Source organism: Protomyctophum bolini (genome assembly GCF_963924005.1).
Source record: "Protomyctophum bolini genome assembly, chromosome: 14".
In the NCBI taxonomy this organism is placed as follows: Eukaryota; Metazoa; Chordata; class Actinopteri; order Myctophiformes; family Myctophidae; genus Protomyctophum; species Protomyctophum bolini.
The window spans coordinates 21039994-21055508 of NC_137875.1; the positions used below are offsets into that span (position 1 = coordinate 21039994).

General features: G+C 42.0%; 1 protein-coding gene across 3 annotated transcripts; it reads left to right on the plus strand.

The window, feature by feature from the left end:
- Window positions 1-6849: 6849 nt before the first annotated feature.
- btbd3b (BTB (POZ) domain containing 3b) lies at window positions 6850-15277 on the plus strand. 3 transcript variants are annotated; one of them, XM_080781397.1, is made up of 5 exons: window positions 6850-7361; window positions 7639-7966; window positions 9385-9475; window positions 11506-11624; window positions 12887-15277. In XM_080781397.1, exons 2-5 carry the CDS (start codon window positions 7776-7778, stop codon window positions 13917-13919), a joined length of 1434 nt encoding a protein of 477 aa, XP_080637523.1. In that variant the 5' UTR covers window positions 6850-7361; window positions 7639-7775; the 3' UTR covers window positions 13920-15277. The 3 variants fall into 3 exon arrangements, with proteins under 3 accessions (XP_080637523.1, XP_080637522.1, XP_080637524.1); XM_080781396.1 differs by having other exon boundaries at window positions 6850-7966; XM_080781398.1 differs by lacking the exons at window positions 6850-7361; window positions 7639-7966 and adding an exon at window positions 8105-8387.
- Window positions 15278-15515: the final 238 nt, after the last annotated feature.

The following is a 15515-nucleotide window of genomic DNA, read 5'->3' on the forward strand; positions in this document are numbered from 1 at the left end:
AAATGATAGTTTGCAACCAAATGGTCCCTTATGGGTCTGTAACTCTGAGAGTGTACAAATGGAACCAAATGGACTTGTACACTCTCAGACCCCTTTTCCACCGGTTGGTTCCCAATGGGAACCGGTTCAGTTCTTTTTGGTTTTTAGTCCATGAGCCAGAGCTCCAAAATTGGTGGGAAAACTATACCCTATATTAAATTGTTTATAGGATCAATACAAGTAAATTAATACATGATAACCCTTCCACAGTAATAGCTTTATCATATTTTCGACTATTTTGCATATTTTCCTACATAATGCCTCATTTGCATATTTAAAAATGTAAAAATTTTAATACAATAAATCATTGTCTTCGTGTAAGTACTCAATTGGGGAAATGTCATGGTGATAATAATCTAATATAGGTATGGTTTTGCCCACTCAATTCATAATTACCGTTTCAATTTTGGAGCTCTGGCTCATGGACTAAAAACCAAAAAGAACTGAACCGGTTCTCATTGGGAACCAACCGGTGGAAAAGGGGCCACATAGTTAAATTAACATTGATTTTACAATATAAATTGGGGTCCCAGAGATATAAATGCTATCCAATGGGGGTCCGTAGACTAATGCATGTCAAACTGGGGGTCCTTGAAATTAAACGGTTTGAGAATCACTGCTAGGGCCGTAAAAATGTTCTCTTATGGGGGGTCCCTGGCATATGTTTTTAAATGGGCGTCCACGGGCTAATAAGTGTCAATTTGGGGGTCCTTGACATGAAAAGGTTTGGGAACCACTGGTCTACGGCACAGACAGACCAAACAGCATCGCCATCCTTAGAGCTGGCCCTACTAACATTAAAAGTACTTGAGAACGATGCAACTTGGGAACCTAATAATACCCGTTGTCAACTTGTCATAGCACCCATTTTAACTGTCTGTGTCCCACATCTCTGTATCTGCCTGTGTGTGAAGAGGGCAAACTGACTGTGACTGTGGTTATTGGTTAAGTAGGCTAATCAATTGTCAGGTGTGGGGTTGCCATGGCAATCAATTGGCTGAGGCAGAGGCTGGAAATTGCACAGGTGAGGGGATTTAGGCTGATTAGGCCCACTGGCAGAGCCTGACCAGAGCCTTTTGTGGTGGTTCTGGAGAACCGTGGGTCCGACCGACTCGAGTCTGGGCACTGCCCTCTCTGCGGGGGTGTGGAACGCATGTGTCGAATATTAAGTCGGTGGGGCAAAGGGTTCTCGAGTTGCGTGCATTACAACCGTACACACACGCACACACGCAGAGACGTGGCGCATTTATAGTAGGATAATCCAAAATTCCAAATACCGCATCGTATCATTTATTTCACACCTGTAGTTAACAGTTAGCCTTGCATTTTGAAAACACGTCCCTTTTCTGTTTTGAAGATATATTTTAGACTTCATTCTTTTAACGCGAAATGGTGAGGATGATGGTTAACAACATAAACAGCTCCATCTCATAATGTCCATGTTGTATTGAAAGGCCTGTTCGCTTGTAGACCTTCTACTTTTGTTAGCCTACTTTTGAAAAATAATGACATGCCCAAATACTGTAAGGACACCATGTTGAAGGTGTTAATAAGAATAATTACATTTCTGATTTGCTTGGACAAGCATGATTCTTCCTCCACTGTAACAGCCAGCGAAGTTTACCACCTTTACAACGCTAATTGCTGTGTTACTATATAGTTATGCTAATGTGGCTCCCGTCAATGAAAATGTGTGATTATGTTGTGACAAAGTGTGAGACAGAGGTGATGCTGATGCTATGACAACACCGTCAGTACTTTCCCTTCTCCCTCCCACCTCTCAATGTGTGAACAACAAGACTGTGTCATCAGGCACCAGGAGATAAATGCAGAGGAAACACAATTAGAAGAAGCAGAAAGCAATTGTCAAGGTGATATATAGTGACACTTTAACATGCCCGTTGCTAGACTGCGGAGCTCCAGACAAATCAAATTCAATACATTAATTTGCTCAATTCAACTTGCACTCATCTTAAACTTGACTTCTGCTCTATATTTTGACAATGACCTTGAAATGTCAATGTCATTCCATAACCACTTCAAACCCAGGGCTGTATTTTGCGTGTCTTAAGTACCAGGTCTTATTCCCTAACTTGAGTAAACTAAAAACCTGGAGGCGTGATCAATGCTCTTTGGCCACTCAGAATAGCCAAATGGCATTGATCACGCCTCCAGGTCTTTAGTTTAGACACGCAAAATACAGCCCTGGTCCCTGTCTGAGGGCGAACATTCAACGAGAATCGCTGATCTTGTGTGTAGAATAGATCAGCCATTCAGACGAAGAGATTTGGTGGATATATAGAGGAACATACTATAGGTGGACCCCAGGAAATTAGGATTTAAGAGGTTAAAGTGCCATAGATAGGGATGGAGCTCGATAACCGATACCCGAAAAAAATCTGATAACAAGCTTATTGAGTACCCGTTATCAATAAGATTTGGGCTTATCAAGCCTGTTATCGAGCATAACAAATGTAATCATCCATGCTGGCACAAACATGTCTAAAGTGTATTGATACATGCCAACCAGCGCTGCCCGGGTAAACAAAATTACACTTTTAAAGTGACTGTACACATATTAACCAGTTTCTTTAATATTATTTTATTGGTAAAAATGTCAATTGCCTTCCATCTGTTAGAAACTTACTGTATTTGATGGCTCTAGTAAAATATACTGGTTCTGTTCAGAATTTATTGTCTCCCATCTTTCCACAAAATAATAGAAAATGCCCGATAGTGGGCTCGATAAGAAGCCGCCTCGATAAGCCTGATCGATAAGGTGATCGTTATCAATCAAACTTAACAAGCTCCATCCCTAGATCATAACCATACATTGATAACCATACCAGGTTACCACCATTGATGCAAATGATACATGTTTTGTTTCTGATGTAAGTGACAGATAATCAATGAAGTATAGAGCTGTGCCTTGAAGTTGTCTGATGATAACTGTCATTGAATCAGTGTCATTGTCCCTCTGTCTCTTGTGTCCAGTCCACTACACCTCCATCTGCCCTGCTGCTGGTGGAGCCTGTTACCACGGTAACATCTCTAGTGGCTTCCTATTTCAGAGAGTACAATGCCTAATGTTGCTTCCATGTTACTAGAGAGCCATTTCACTGCAAGAAGGATAGGGACGCTCATTTTAGAATTTGAATTCTGAAAAGTAACACTTACGATATGAGGGAACTAGGAAGCCTAATGCCACTCAATAGAACGGCTTGTTATTAAAGAATAAATAAATGAGTATATGTTTTTATCATTAAAGTTGTCCACCTACTATTTACACAATTACACAATATTTTTTTGTCTTCCAACCAATACAGAAATGCCTTCTTGCAGAGCTTCCATGTACTCATAAGTGCTGAAGAAATGTAGCAACTCCTTACAGTTCAAATACTGTTGCCAGATTTACATAATGTAATTATTGTATTTGTGTGATAATTTTACCCTGGAAATATTTGTGGTGTCATGATTAAACATGTTGATATGGTATGGTATACTGACTATCAAGAACATAAAAACATGTCAAAAAGGCTGCCGACCCCTGCTCTGTACGATGCACGATCAATAATTCCAAAAATGCCCAAATGTACAATAATTTTGCCATATCACAAAAAAAGTGTGTGAATTTACCTTTTGTGAATTCCCTGGCTGCTGATTTGGGACCCGGTTTAGCTTTTCAAAATAAATCAGTAAATCTGACTCTAGGCATTAAAAACACTGATCGCATCTTAGTCCATTTCCAGACATGTATTTGTGTAAGGTCCAGGACGTTGCCTGTTTCTATGAGCATATGTGAAGTGTTTTTTATCTTGTATGAGTCTCAAACAAGGTCGTTTCTTACAATAAATACAAAAACAAATTGTGAAATTACATATTTACACGACTGTGATATAGATTTTGGCTGTGTACGATCGTTTTCTTTCAAATACGATCATTTTAAGCCTCCAGTATATGATAATTGAAAATTTCCCATCTGATCTGGCAACACTACATTCAAACCAAAATGGCTAAAATCACCCATAAAGCAAAGCAAAGCAAAGTTACTATGTTTTCCCAGGGTAACTGGACTAAGCTCAAGAACTTGTTTACAGCCAGGCACTGCTCATAGAACATTTCATGGTAGGGGTTCAATGCCTTGCTCAAGGGCACTTCAGCGGTGGTAATTGCAACGTGCCGATCCAGGGATACGAACTAGCGACCTTCCGATATCAAGACCGCTCCGCAAACCGTTCGGCCACCGCTGCCCCTAACTTTGAACTTTGAACAGTACATCCATTGTGCAATGGTCAAGCTACAGGAACAGCAATGGTGGCATTATGCATTATACATAGTGCAGAGTGGGTTACATTTATAGCCCCATGTTGTTCTGCTGTAGGGATGACTTAACAAGTGGGTTGAGCACAAGCACAGCACACATCCTTGGTCGTAACAAGAAGTACCGAACTAGACAGAAGACAGGAGCTGACAGAGGCAGAACAGCCATGGGTTCACATAGAAGTATAGGCCTAACACACATAAACCAGCCATGGACAAAGTACTCAACCCCATTGCTTAAGTCGAGGTATACTCCCGGTCAAATATTACTCAACTACAAGTGAAGTTTCTGTGTCAAATTTGTACTGGAGTACTTGCTTTTAAAAAATACATAAAAAATACAAAGCACACATTCGTTTCAATAGACGCAATTTAGACATTTTACCAAAACAATTAAAGATTTTTTCTAAAATATCAATAATAGTGAAACTATAGCAGATGTACAAGCTCAGGTCGAGATGCATTGTATATGGTTTAGATCAGCCATTTTATGGGTGGGTGGTTAATTCATAATGCATTTTTCCTTTCTTAGAAATGCAGTGGAGTCCGAAGAACAGTATTTGTCTTTCGAATTTAGTAGTGGAGTGAATAAGTATCCAAAAATACAAACGCTTAAGTAAAGTACAGATCAAAACTTACTTACTTATAGTAAGTACAGGAGCCTACTGATTGTGATTCGAATGAAATTCAACCGATAATCGTTGGTCGAGTTGTCCGACTAAATCTAACCCTAACCTCAGTCTTAAAGTCCCCTAACCGGCTCATATCAGTTTTAACCAGCCACATAGTTTTCTTCAAAATCTTTTTATTTGGTTTTATAACAGTATAGATGTCAAGTCACAGGTTCTTAAAAAATACTATGATTTTAGTCAGATTTTAGTAAACACACGTATAAATCACAGAGATCATGGGCAGACATAATGAAAATGTTGTTGTGCAAAACATGCCCCTTTAAGTCCCAATTTAGTAAAGCCAATTCCCAATTCCCCAGCCTCTCTACAAGTACTCCATCCCTGCTAACCCCCACAATCAGTCATTGGGAGGGTGAAGAAAGCCTCTGTCTCCTCCGACACCTGGGCCGTCAAGCCAACATCTTCTTTCCATCTGACAGTGCCACGTATCAGTTTTAACCAGCCACGTAAGTCCCCTAACCTCATATCAGTTTTAACCAGCCACGTAAGTCCCCTAACCTCATATCAGTTTTAACCAGCCACGTAAGTCCCCTAACCTCATATCAGTTTTAACCAGCCACGTAAGTCCCCTAACCTCATATCAGTTTTAACCAGCCACGTAAGTCCCCTAACCTCATATCAGTTTTAACCAGCCACGTAAGTCCCCTAACCTCATATCAGTCTTAACCGGCCACTTAAGTCAGTTTCCTAATCGCAGACAGTAGGCTCCCAGTATACATGCACTGGTGATTACTACTGGCTACTGGTGATTATCGGTTGATAACATTCGAAGCGGGTGGGTGTAGCCTACTGTTTTGTCATTGTATCACACTAAATTCGGGCAGTCAGCAGTCACATGACACGAAGAGCTGTTGTTCAATCAGTATTCAGTAGGCCTACTTTTAAATCCCAAAAGAGTCGGTTAAAGCCACTCAATGCTTTTTCAAAGAAAACAACGCTCTGTGTAATTTGGGTTAGTACTTGTGTGATATGCTATTATGAAAATAACACTGTATGTGTGTGGTTTTTGATTCTTTGTTTGTTGTGCTGTTTGTTTGTGATCTGCCAACGGGACTTCAATTAAAAATGAGGTATAAGCTAACTCTGGTATAGTACATCACATGGTAACATTTATATTTAATATGCTGTACAGTTCACTCTCCCATACAAATAAAGAAAAGGAGAAAAATGTCTGTGTAATGCCAGCGGGATTCGAACCCAGCCGGAAAAGGATTCTTGTTTCCCCAAACCTAGACCTGAACACAGAAGGATCTGTAGTAAAATAGTAGGCCTATTATTACATTTATGAAAATCATTAAAAAGAACAGCCGGTGAATGCATGAATTAAAGAAATTCTGACCTTAAAAAAGGGCAAACCTAAAATGATTCATTGCCCTTTGATATATTATATAATCTGTATAATTAAAGCGGTTCAGCCTGAAATTCATCTGCAATCCAAAATTGTAGATGGACTATATCAATCTGAGGGTGGGCAATGGGTATGGTTGTCACTTTAATTGAGAGGCAGAACATTGCATATTCAAGTATAGTGCAGCATCAGCCTGCTTTGACCAATCGTGAGTCCCGTGCTCTCCTATTCGTTGAGCGCATTGCACTGTGTGTGGGGAGGGCTGCCTGTGTGTATGTGTGTGTGTGTGTGTGTGTGTGTGTGTGTGTGTGTGTGTGTGTGTGTGTGTGTGTGTGTGTGTGTGCATTTTGCGCTCTTCCATTCAACCTCTGTAGTCAGCAGAATGAGGTGGCTAAGCACAGCTCTCAGCATTCAGGAATAGCGCAAGAAAGGAATAGAAGTGAAAAGTGTGATAGAATAGAGAGAGAGAGAGAGAGAGAGAGAGAAAGAGAGAGAGAGAGAGAGAGAGAGAGAGAGAGAGAGAGGCAGAGGTGCTGGAAGCAGTCAGAGAGAGACAGAAGACTTGGAGGAGAGGATGAAGAAGGGAACCACTGCAGCTGTACTAAATCTGGGGCTGTCACGCCAGCCTTCACCAGAGCAGTGAGCAATAAGACAGGGGAAGAGGAGGAGAGAGATGAGAGGAGAGGGGGAAAAAAGGAGTACTTTTTATTATTATAATTATTTTGTTATCGTCTAAAAAGAGGCGTTTCTACTGTGCACGCGGCTGGACCAGCAGGGATGGGAACCGGCGCGGGAGCCGTTTCCTTCTTCAGAGGATCAAACTTCAAACAGAGGGAAAGTGTCTGACTGACTGTGGAGTGTCCGATCGAGAGTTGCTCTCTCCGGACGGAGGAGAGCGAGACAGGAGGAGGAGGACTGCAAAAGGAAGACGAGAATCAATCAGAAACTAAAGAAAACAAAAGGTGAATTAATCCTCAACTCCGAGTGTGTGGGATATATCTGGACTGACTGACCGCCGTCGCGCTTCTCTCCTCTGTGCCGCACAACAAACTCTCTCTCTGCTGTCCTGTCCACAAGTCTCCATCACTACTCCACACCTCCACCTCCCTCCTGTCCTGCCGCTTTTGGCCCGGATGACTTCTCTGCATGCGCTCGCACTGCTCGGCAGTTGAGACACACTCATGGTCGATGCCAAGGGAAGGAACATGAAATGTCTGACGTTCTTCTTGATGCTTCCAGAGTCGGTGAAGGGCAAGTCGAGTGGCAATAAGAGCTCAACTAAGAAGAGCAGCGGCGGAGGAGGCGGCGGCAGCGCCAACAAGCTGCCCCCTGTCTGCTACGAGATCATCACGTTGAAGAGCAAGAAGAAGAAGAAGATGGCTGCAGATATCTTCTCCTCCTCGTCGTCGTCCTCCTCGTCGTCCTCCTCCTCCGGTAGGAAGCCGCCGGGGTCCGCCACCGCCTCCTCCACCACCACGGTCCAGCAGTACCAGCAGCAGAACCTCAACAACAACAACACCATCCAGAACTGCAACTGGCAGGGGCTCTACTCCACCATACGGGAAAGGTAGGTAAAAAAAAACAACAACCCAACGCTACTTTTTTTTAAGCCTCCCGACTCGATCTCAATAGTTTCAATAGTTGTCACACGAACTCTGAGAGCACCTTAAGAAAAGACAAGCGTGATTTAAATTACCGGTAAGTCAAACAGCGGAAAGCGTTATTGGTTTTTTTAGAATGTCACGTGCCTATGGTGCCTACACTTATTTATAATAATATGCACAGTCACTTACAATCATGCGTTTCAACTCGAGTTCAATTAAATTACTGTTACACACGCACGCACGTACGGGGTACCCGTGCGCGTGTGTGTGTGTGTGTGTGTGTGTGTGTGTGTGAGAGAGAGATAGAGACAGAGACAGAGAGACAGACGGACAAAGACAGACAGATGGAAGGGGTTAAGATAGCCTACTAGAAAGAGTGGAGAGGTAAACGAAAAAAAAGGACTGTGTGTGTGTGTGTGTGTGTGTGTGTGTGTGTGTGTGTGTGTGTCTGTGCATGTGGTGGGTGGGTTGGTGGGTGTTCCCCATGCCTTGCCCTACATCTGCTGGGGGTGCATACATACTGCATATCTCTGTGTTTATGTCCTCCCTGTCCTGCAGACATTGTTGCTCTGACAGAATGTAACAGGGCGTACGTGCACCGGGGTGGCTGCGTGCGTTTGATGATATGCACATCAACAGGCAGAGAGAGGTTACTCTGTGCTAAAAGCAAAATATTTACCTTGGCTCTATCAGTGAAAGAGCCCAGCTGGCCAGAGCAAAAATGTTCACATTCAGACCAGCCTTTGTTGTCTCTCCAGAACATTAGGGAGCTGTTTACCCAGCCCGGCATGTTCCATCACTCAATAATATATGAACATTGCTTATTGTTGTCACATTCTATGGGAGTGGGGGGTTTCCATTGAGCCAGACACTACTAGACAGACAGACAGACAGTCAGTTTGTTCATCTCGTTTTACCCTTTAGGAAATACTTTTTGTATTTATGTAAAATGCTTTGAAAACGGCAATCATTTCATGTGAATGTTTAGGCTATGACATCAGTCTGTTTGTCGGGTAATAATGGTGCGGCAAGCCGGCAACAAGCTGACGATTTGTTAATCAACGAGCTCTGAAGAGTTGCCTTAAGCTACTCTAGTGAACCTCTTAATAATCAGCCTTTGTAGTTTATTTTTCTTTTCTTTTTTTTGACTACCATAACAAGATCAATGCATTCACTTTAATGTTTTAACTGAAAAATTAAAGAGATTACTGCCTATGGCCACCACTTGGTTTATTTCAAGTTTTACCACGAGGTTGTATGCATAATGAATTTAGTGTCTATTCCACTTTTCGATTTTCTCTGTTTCTCAGAAAAACTCATTTGCAGAGTGAAACTAAATTAATGCCATGTCTCTCTCCTGTTTTTCTCTTTTCTCCCCTAGAAATTCGGTCATGTTCAACAATGAGCTGATGGCAGATGTGCATTTTGTGGTGGGTCAGACCGGAGCGACCCAGCGACTCCCTGGACACAGAGTAAGAGTTTACATCAACCAGTCCAATTACGATAGCACACGGTTCATGTTCACTCCCGTAAGGCTCCAGGTGGCTCCATATTTGTACACGCTCAAGAGTTATAAATGAACACAGAGCATTTTACTGGGCCACTGAGTGTGGGTGGGCGGTCGGGGGGGGTGGGGGGTGAATTAACAAACAATCTGTCAGCTCACTCAGTGTCGTCGGTATCATCACACTATCAGCATAAAAAGTAATCTGTCTCATCGCCGGCGGAGACGGAACCAAACTCCTTTGTGTACGGTTCTCAGTTCCACACCGTGTGTCTTTCTCAGACACTCTTCAATTATTTATGCAAATGAGTCTGAAAGAGAGAGGGAGAGAGAGACACATGGAGTGGATGGAGGAGGAAGGGGGGTCCTCCTCTTCAGCAGTCATCTCACACATTCTCGGTTGTCTCCATAAGCTTTTTATCAACTTTTTTGTCGAGCAGATCCCATGACACACCTATTAACACCTTTTGTCCTCGTGATAATGATATGACGGACTTAAGAGAATTGGACTCATTTCCATAAAATCGTTGACTACAAACATATTCATTGTTATTTCAAACTGGCCGAGATGCTCATTTATCGCTGAACTGACTTTGCATGAAATCTTCTCTGACCCCATTGTATTTACCAGATGTTCACATCCATTATTGCTCACTTTTCATAACATATTCATAGATCACGCACCACCAGCATTAACACATTATCATTATCGCTCTATTTGAATGACTAGAACAGTCACATTAAATATTTGGCAAGAGACTTGGCAGCAATGTTTTTGTTTTTTTTAACCATTTTACGGTTGAGAGTCAAGACAGCAGCCCATTCTAAAACTACCCTGTCAGATGGTCCATGTATGAGTGAGTCATCTCTTTTACAAATTATAACAGAGTCAAATATATTAGTCTGTGATGAGTTGCTGCAATGTACTCTGCACATTTATAGACGGCAGTTAACCAAGGACATTGTGGATGATTTGACTGCTCTCTGCTGAGGCTGTGTGCCAATGGGGATGATGTTATGCCCAACAATCTTTATGGTTTCCATTTGGCAGGAATTTAGATTGGCATTACGATATAATTCATAAAGTTATAATATCTCTCCCAGCAGAAGACACGGCTACGCTAAGTATGCCCACACTGTTTTGCTCCTTGTTGTACGGCTGACTCGATCTAAAAAGCAAGAAAGTTTCAAGCAAGAAAAAGAACAGGACATCCTCGCCCCAAATAGCCGCCTCTGGTCATTGTAAAATGAGCCGAGCCATTACCAACAGTTGTGTCAGTGTGATAAAAATAACTACTTTCTTATTACATTTTCCTCCTTCCAGTCTATATTCAAATCTGATCAATTTAGAGCAACGTTTTTTGAGCAAACACATTTTTTCGAGATTTTGTATTAATGACACAAACGCACACGCACACACAAACACACACACACACACGTCACACACACACACACACACACACACACACACACACACGCCAATGACAACAGCACTTGAGTATAATTTATGGAACCTCATATGTACCGCTTCCTGAAATTATCTGAGAACACTATCTTGCGTCCAATTTCATCATTAGCAGAGAAAGTTCATTAACATCAGCAAATTGAACTGCTGCTGCACCCTATTCACTTGCGCTATAAGGATTTCCTGTTTGTCACTAGAGGCAATTGCAATTTTTTTCCCCCTGTCCTCAGGGGAAATAGTAACTGGGTTTTTTATGTGCATTTCTTATTCAATCACATCATTGCATAGATGGGGAGTGAAACTTATTGTCCAATGTCTGCAAGGACAGTGATTTGCAGAAAATGTCATCACAAAGTTGACACAATTACACGTTCCTTTCCTGGTAAAAAAAAAGAAAACCCCATGTGACATGCTCCATGTTTACAAGAAGAATCACAGACCATATAAAGTCATTAATTAATTGTATTATTACATCATACATGTAGTTTGTACCATATGTATTTATTTGTCTCTCTCCTGTGTTTTATCAACAGTATGTTTTGGCTGTAGGCAGCTCAGTGTTCCATGCCATGTTTTACGGTGAACTGGCAGAACATGACGATGAAATCCGCATCCCGGATGTCGAACCGGCGGCATTCTTGGCCATGCTAAAGTAAGGTTCCTCTTCTTGGCCATCCATTTTACTGTACATCCTTCAGTCATTCTCACTCCCTGTGTGCTGCCCTACGGTGCCTTTTATCGTTTAATCTTCTTAAGGCAGCTTCGGGGTCATTGGTGTTGCCAAGCTGTAATTATTTATTTGTTTATTCAAGCACACCAACTATTACGCAGTCTCAAAGGGAGGACATCATTTAAAACAGTGTGCCCCAGGTATTTTTGGGGTTATGACTTATTGATAGGAAAGCAAAGTACAAGTCTAACCTCTCGTTTTTGTGGGAAATAATTTACTTGGAGCCCAAAATATTGGACAGCGTTTAGCCGATTCAAATTATATTCTTGATAGTCTTGAAATCCACAAAGAAATCTCTATGGTTTTGAAATAAAAGACATACTAATTCAATGTCCACTTTTGAGTTGCAGGATTTGTTATAAACACAGTTACTTTTCCCCCTTAAACTATGTCTTATCATGCAAGATAAAGGACAACATTTCTTTCTATTCTGTTTTCTTTTCCATACCAGTCCAACCAACCCCCACAGAACCACTACCTACTGTTCCTACTTCTATTTCAGAGTTTTGCTTTCCTTCTCCCTGTGTGTGTATCTCTACTGTATGTGGTATGCAAGCGTGTAGGAGGAATACAATATCACTGTGTGCTCTGATCAGCACCTTCCTCTGCCCAGTGCCCATATGTAAATTCCATTGTATTTAGAAACTGTTCAGGCATTTTAGTAATATCCAACTGTGTCGTGTTTTTGTTTTCGTCTTGTTGATATGCATGCAGCGGTGTCAACGTTTGCAATGGTCTCTGTGTGATATAACTATTTGGAATATAGTTGTTCATATTTCACATTTCATTTCATAATGTTTATTTCATAGTATTATTATTATTTACAGTTGAAAAAGAACCAGTTGGGAGTTAAAAGGATTGAATTGATTTAGAATAGCTGTTTTCTGTTGCTATATTCATTTACGGGGTTTTGCTGGAACTGCATTTCCCATTAAGGCTTTTATACTAGCGTCTAAGTCTTTTCGATCTAATAACTATATTACTGTGTTCTCTTGCAATTATTCATTTATTCAACATTAACATCCACAAAGTGACTTCACAGGAATACCGTTAGAATCTAGATTCCAATTAAGTCAATCTTCTTTCAAGTCACATACTGTAGTGTCGTAGGAGCATATCAATGTTTTCAAATGTAATTGTGACACAAACAAGCTGACATTCTCCCTGCATTTTCATCTCAACAGGTACATATACTGTGACGAGATTGACCTGAGTGCTGACACAGTGTTGGCCACTCTTTATGCTGCTAAGAAGTACATTGTCCCTCACCTGGCACGTGCCTGTGTCACCTTCCTGGAGACCAGCCTGAGTGCCAAGAACGCCTGTGTGCTGCTTTCCCAGAGCTGCCTGTTTGAGGAACCTGACCTGACGCAGCGCTGCTGGGAGGTGATTGATGCCCAGGCCGAGTTGGCGTTACGCTCCGAGGGCTTCTGCGACATCGACTCTCAAACCCTGGAGAGTATCCTACAGCGGGAGACACTCAACGCAAAAGAAATAGTGGTGTTTGAGGCGGCCCTGAGCTGGGCTGAGGCTGAGTGCCAGAGGCAGGAGCTCACCATGTCCATTGACAACAAGCGCAAGGTTCTGGGCAAGGCTGTGTACCTGATACGCATCCCAACAATGTGTCTGGACGACTTCGCCAACGGGGCAGCCCAGTCGGGTGTGCTGACACTTAACGAGACCAATGACATCTTCCTGTGGTACACGGCAGCCAAGAAGCCTGATCTGGAGTTCGCCAGTGAACCCAGAACGGGCCTGTTGCCCCAGCGCTGCCACAGGTTCCAGTCCTGTGCTTACCGGAGCAACCAATGGCGGTACAGAGGTCGCTGTGACAGCATACAGTTCGCAGTGGATAAGAGAGTGTTCATTGCCGGGTTTGGCCTTTATGGGTCCAGCTGTGGCTCCGCGGAATACAGTGCCAAGATTGAACTCAAACGCCAAGGGGTATTGCTGGGCCAAAACCTCAGCAAGTACTTCTCGGACGGTTCCAGCAACACCTTCCCAGTATGGTTTGAGTACCCAGTCCAGATTGAGGCTGACACTTTCTACACAGCCAGCGTGGTTCTGGACGGGAATGAATTGAGCTACTTTGGACAGGAAGGCATGACGGAGGTGCAGTGTGGCAAAGTGACATTCCAATTCCAGTGCTCGTCGGACAGTACCAACGGCACCGGGGTGCAGGGAGGACAGATCCCAGAGCTCATCTTCTATGCTTGACAGCCCCTGTGTATACTTGACTGGTTTACAGTACAACTACTGACATGAGCCACAGAACTGTCGTTGTGCATAGCATCAGTCTTGAAACATGAAACTCACCATTTGTACAAGGATGTACTGTATCTCTGTTAATATGTATTTCTGTCACTACTGTGAAAAAAAGGTCAGTATTCAATGTATTAACAGGGTCTCAGATGTTTTGACTGAAGCAGAAGGTCATTTTGACAGGACCATGCTAAATGGCGCAAGATTTTGTCCTGCGCATCAAATGTGCAGCCAAAAAAAGTACCGGGATTGTGTGCTGGATGTGTAATGTATGTCAATCTGAAATGCACATATTGCCACATGTGTGGCTAATGCTGAAGGTATCTTATATGATGAATATGCTATGTTTATTATTTCTATGCTTGCATAGGATGCACATATACTGTAGTATATAGCCGCAATATTTCACATTCTATTCTATTAGCAGCTCATGAATCACCCCTGGCGATCAAGTGTTAGAATTGTAACACAAGGCTATGGGATACTTAATAATGACATAATATTCCAAACCACGATTAATGTAAAAAAAGAATGTGTAATATCCATTAGGAATTTGTATTTGAGTGTTTGCAATTGGATCTCCAGCTTTGTGATACTCTGAACACAGCAACAGATCACATGAGGGGTATATACAGTATGAGGGAGCTTTGACTGGGTTGCAATCTCCATCTCTCTAGCATGTTCTCTTATGCCACACACTCATCTCAACCACTACAGTGACATTTTGGTGAGACTACTCTACTACTGTGCAAATCATGAGTTTTTACACTGATCATCACGGATGTCCATGCCGTAGCCTAAAGAACAACAACCACATTTTCTTTTGCATGGGCAACAGTTGTGCCATCCCCTCTCTAATGTGTACTACTAATTGTTTGAATGCTTGGTTTTGTTTACAGCATTAAGATAAAGAACTGATTCCGTGTTGGAATCGAGATTATTTGACAAACTTTTACTTTGTTGATGTTTTGTGCACTCTGGTGACCTGCTGAGCACTCCCAGCCCAATGTGATCAAATCTGTACTCGTAGAAGCATATATAGTACGTACAATATATGCTAAAGAATTGCACTGATATTAGTCTGTGATGGAATCTGTCTTCATGTTTTTTTAATTAATTAGGCAGCTTTTTGATTTGCTCTTGCTACTGAACCATTTTCCTGGTGTAGGATAAACTGTGTATGAAAAAGGATGTCTGTGGATGGGCAGGTTACTGTACTGTACATGTCCTGTGTCCATGTGCTACAGTGCTGAGAGACATATGAATGTGTATGGTTGTTAATGATGCAAATAAACCTGAAGTGGTATATACTGCTTATGTATCCTATCTTTAAAACAAAACCTTGTCTTCAATACCAAAAGGGGCCAATTTAGTTCATGAACTAAAAACAGATCATCCAGTTTCATGTTCATTCAAGACAGCAATAGAGTGATGAATGCCTTAATGTTCACTCATGGACACTGTCTCTGTACCGCACGGAAAGAGAGCTGAGCCAGAAGGCAAAGCAAAGCTTATATCGCATACTTCTCAAAGTGAACTTTAATTGGCTGA

Bases quoted from the DNA above. Each gene is read 5' to 3' on its own strand.
- btbd3b (XM_080781396.1), top strand. From the start codon at position 7,581: ATGGTCGATGCCAAGGGAAGGAACATGAAATGTCTGACGTTCTTCTTG. The intron at 9,476-11,505 runs GTAAGAGTTTAC...TTTTATCAACAG, and splicing joins AGCGACTCCCTGGACACAGA to TATGTTTTGGCTGTAGGCAG. The intron at 11,625-12,886 runs GTAAGGTTCCTC...TCATCTCAACAG, and splicing joins GCATTCTTGGCCATGCTAAA to GTACATATACTGTGACGAGA.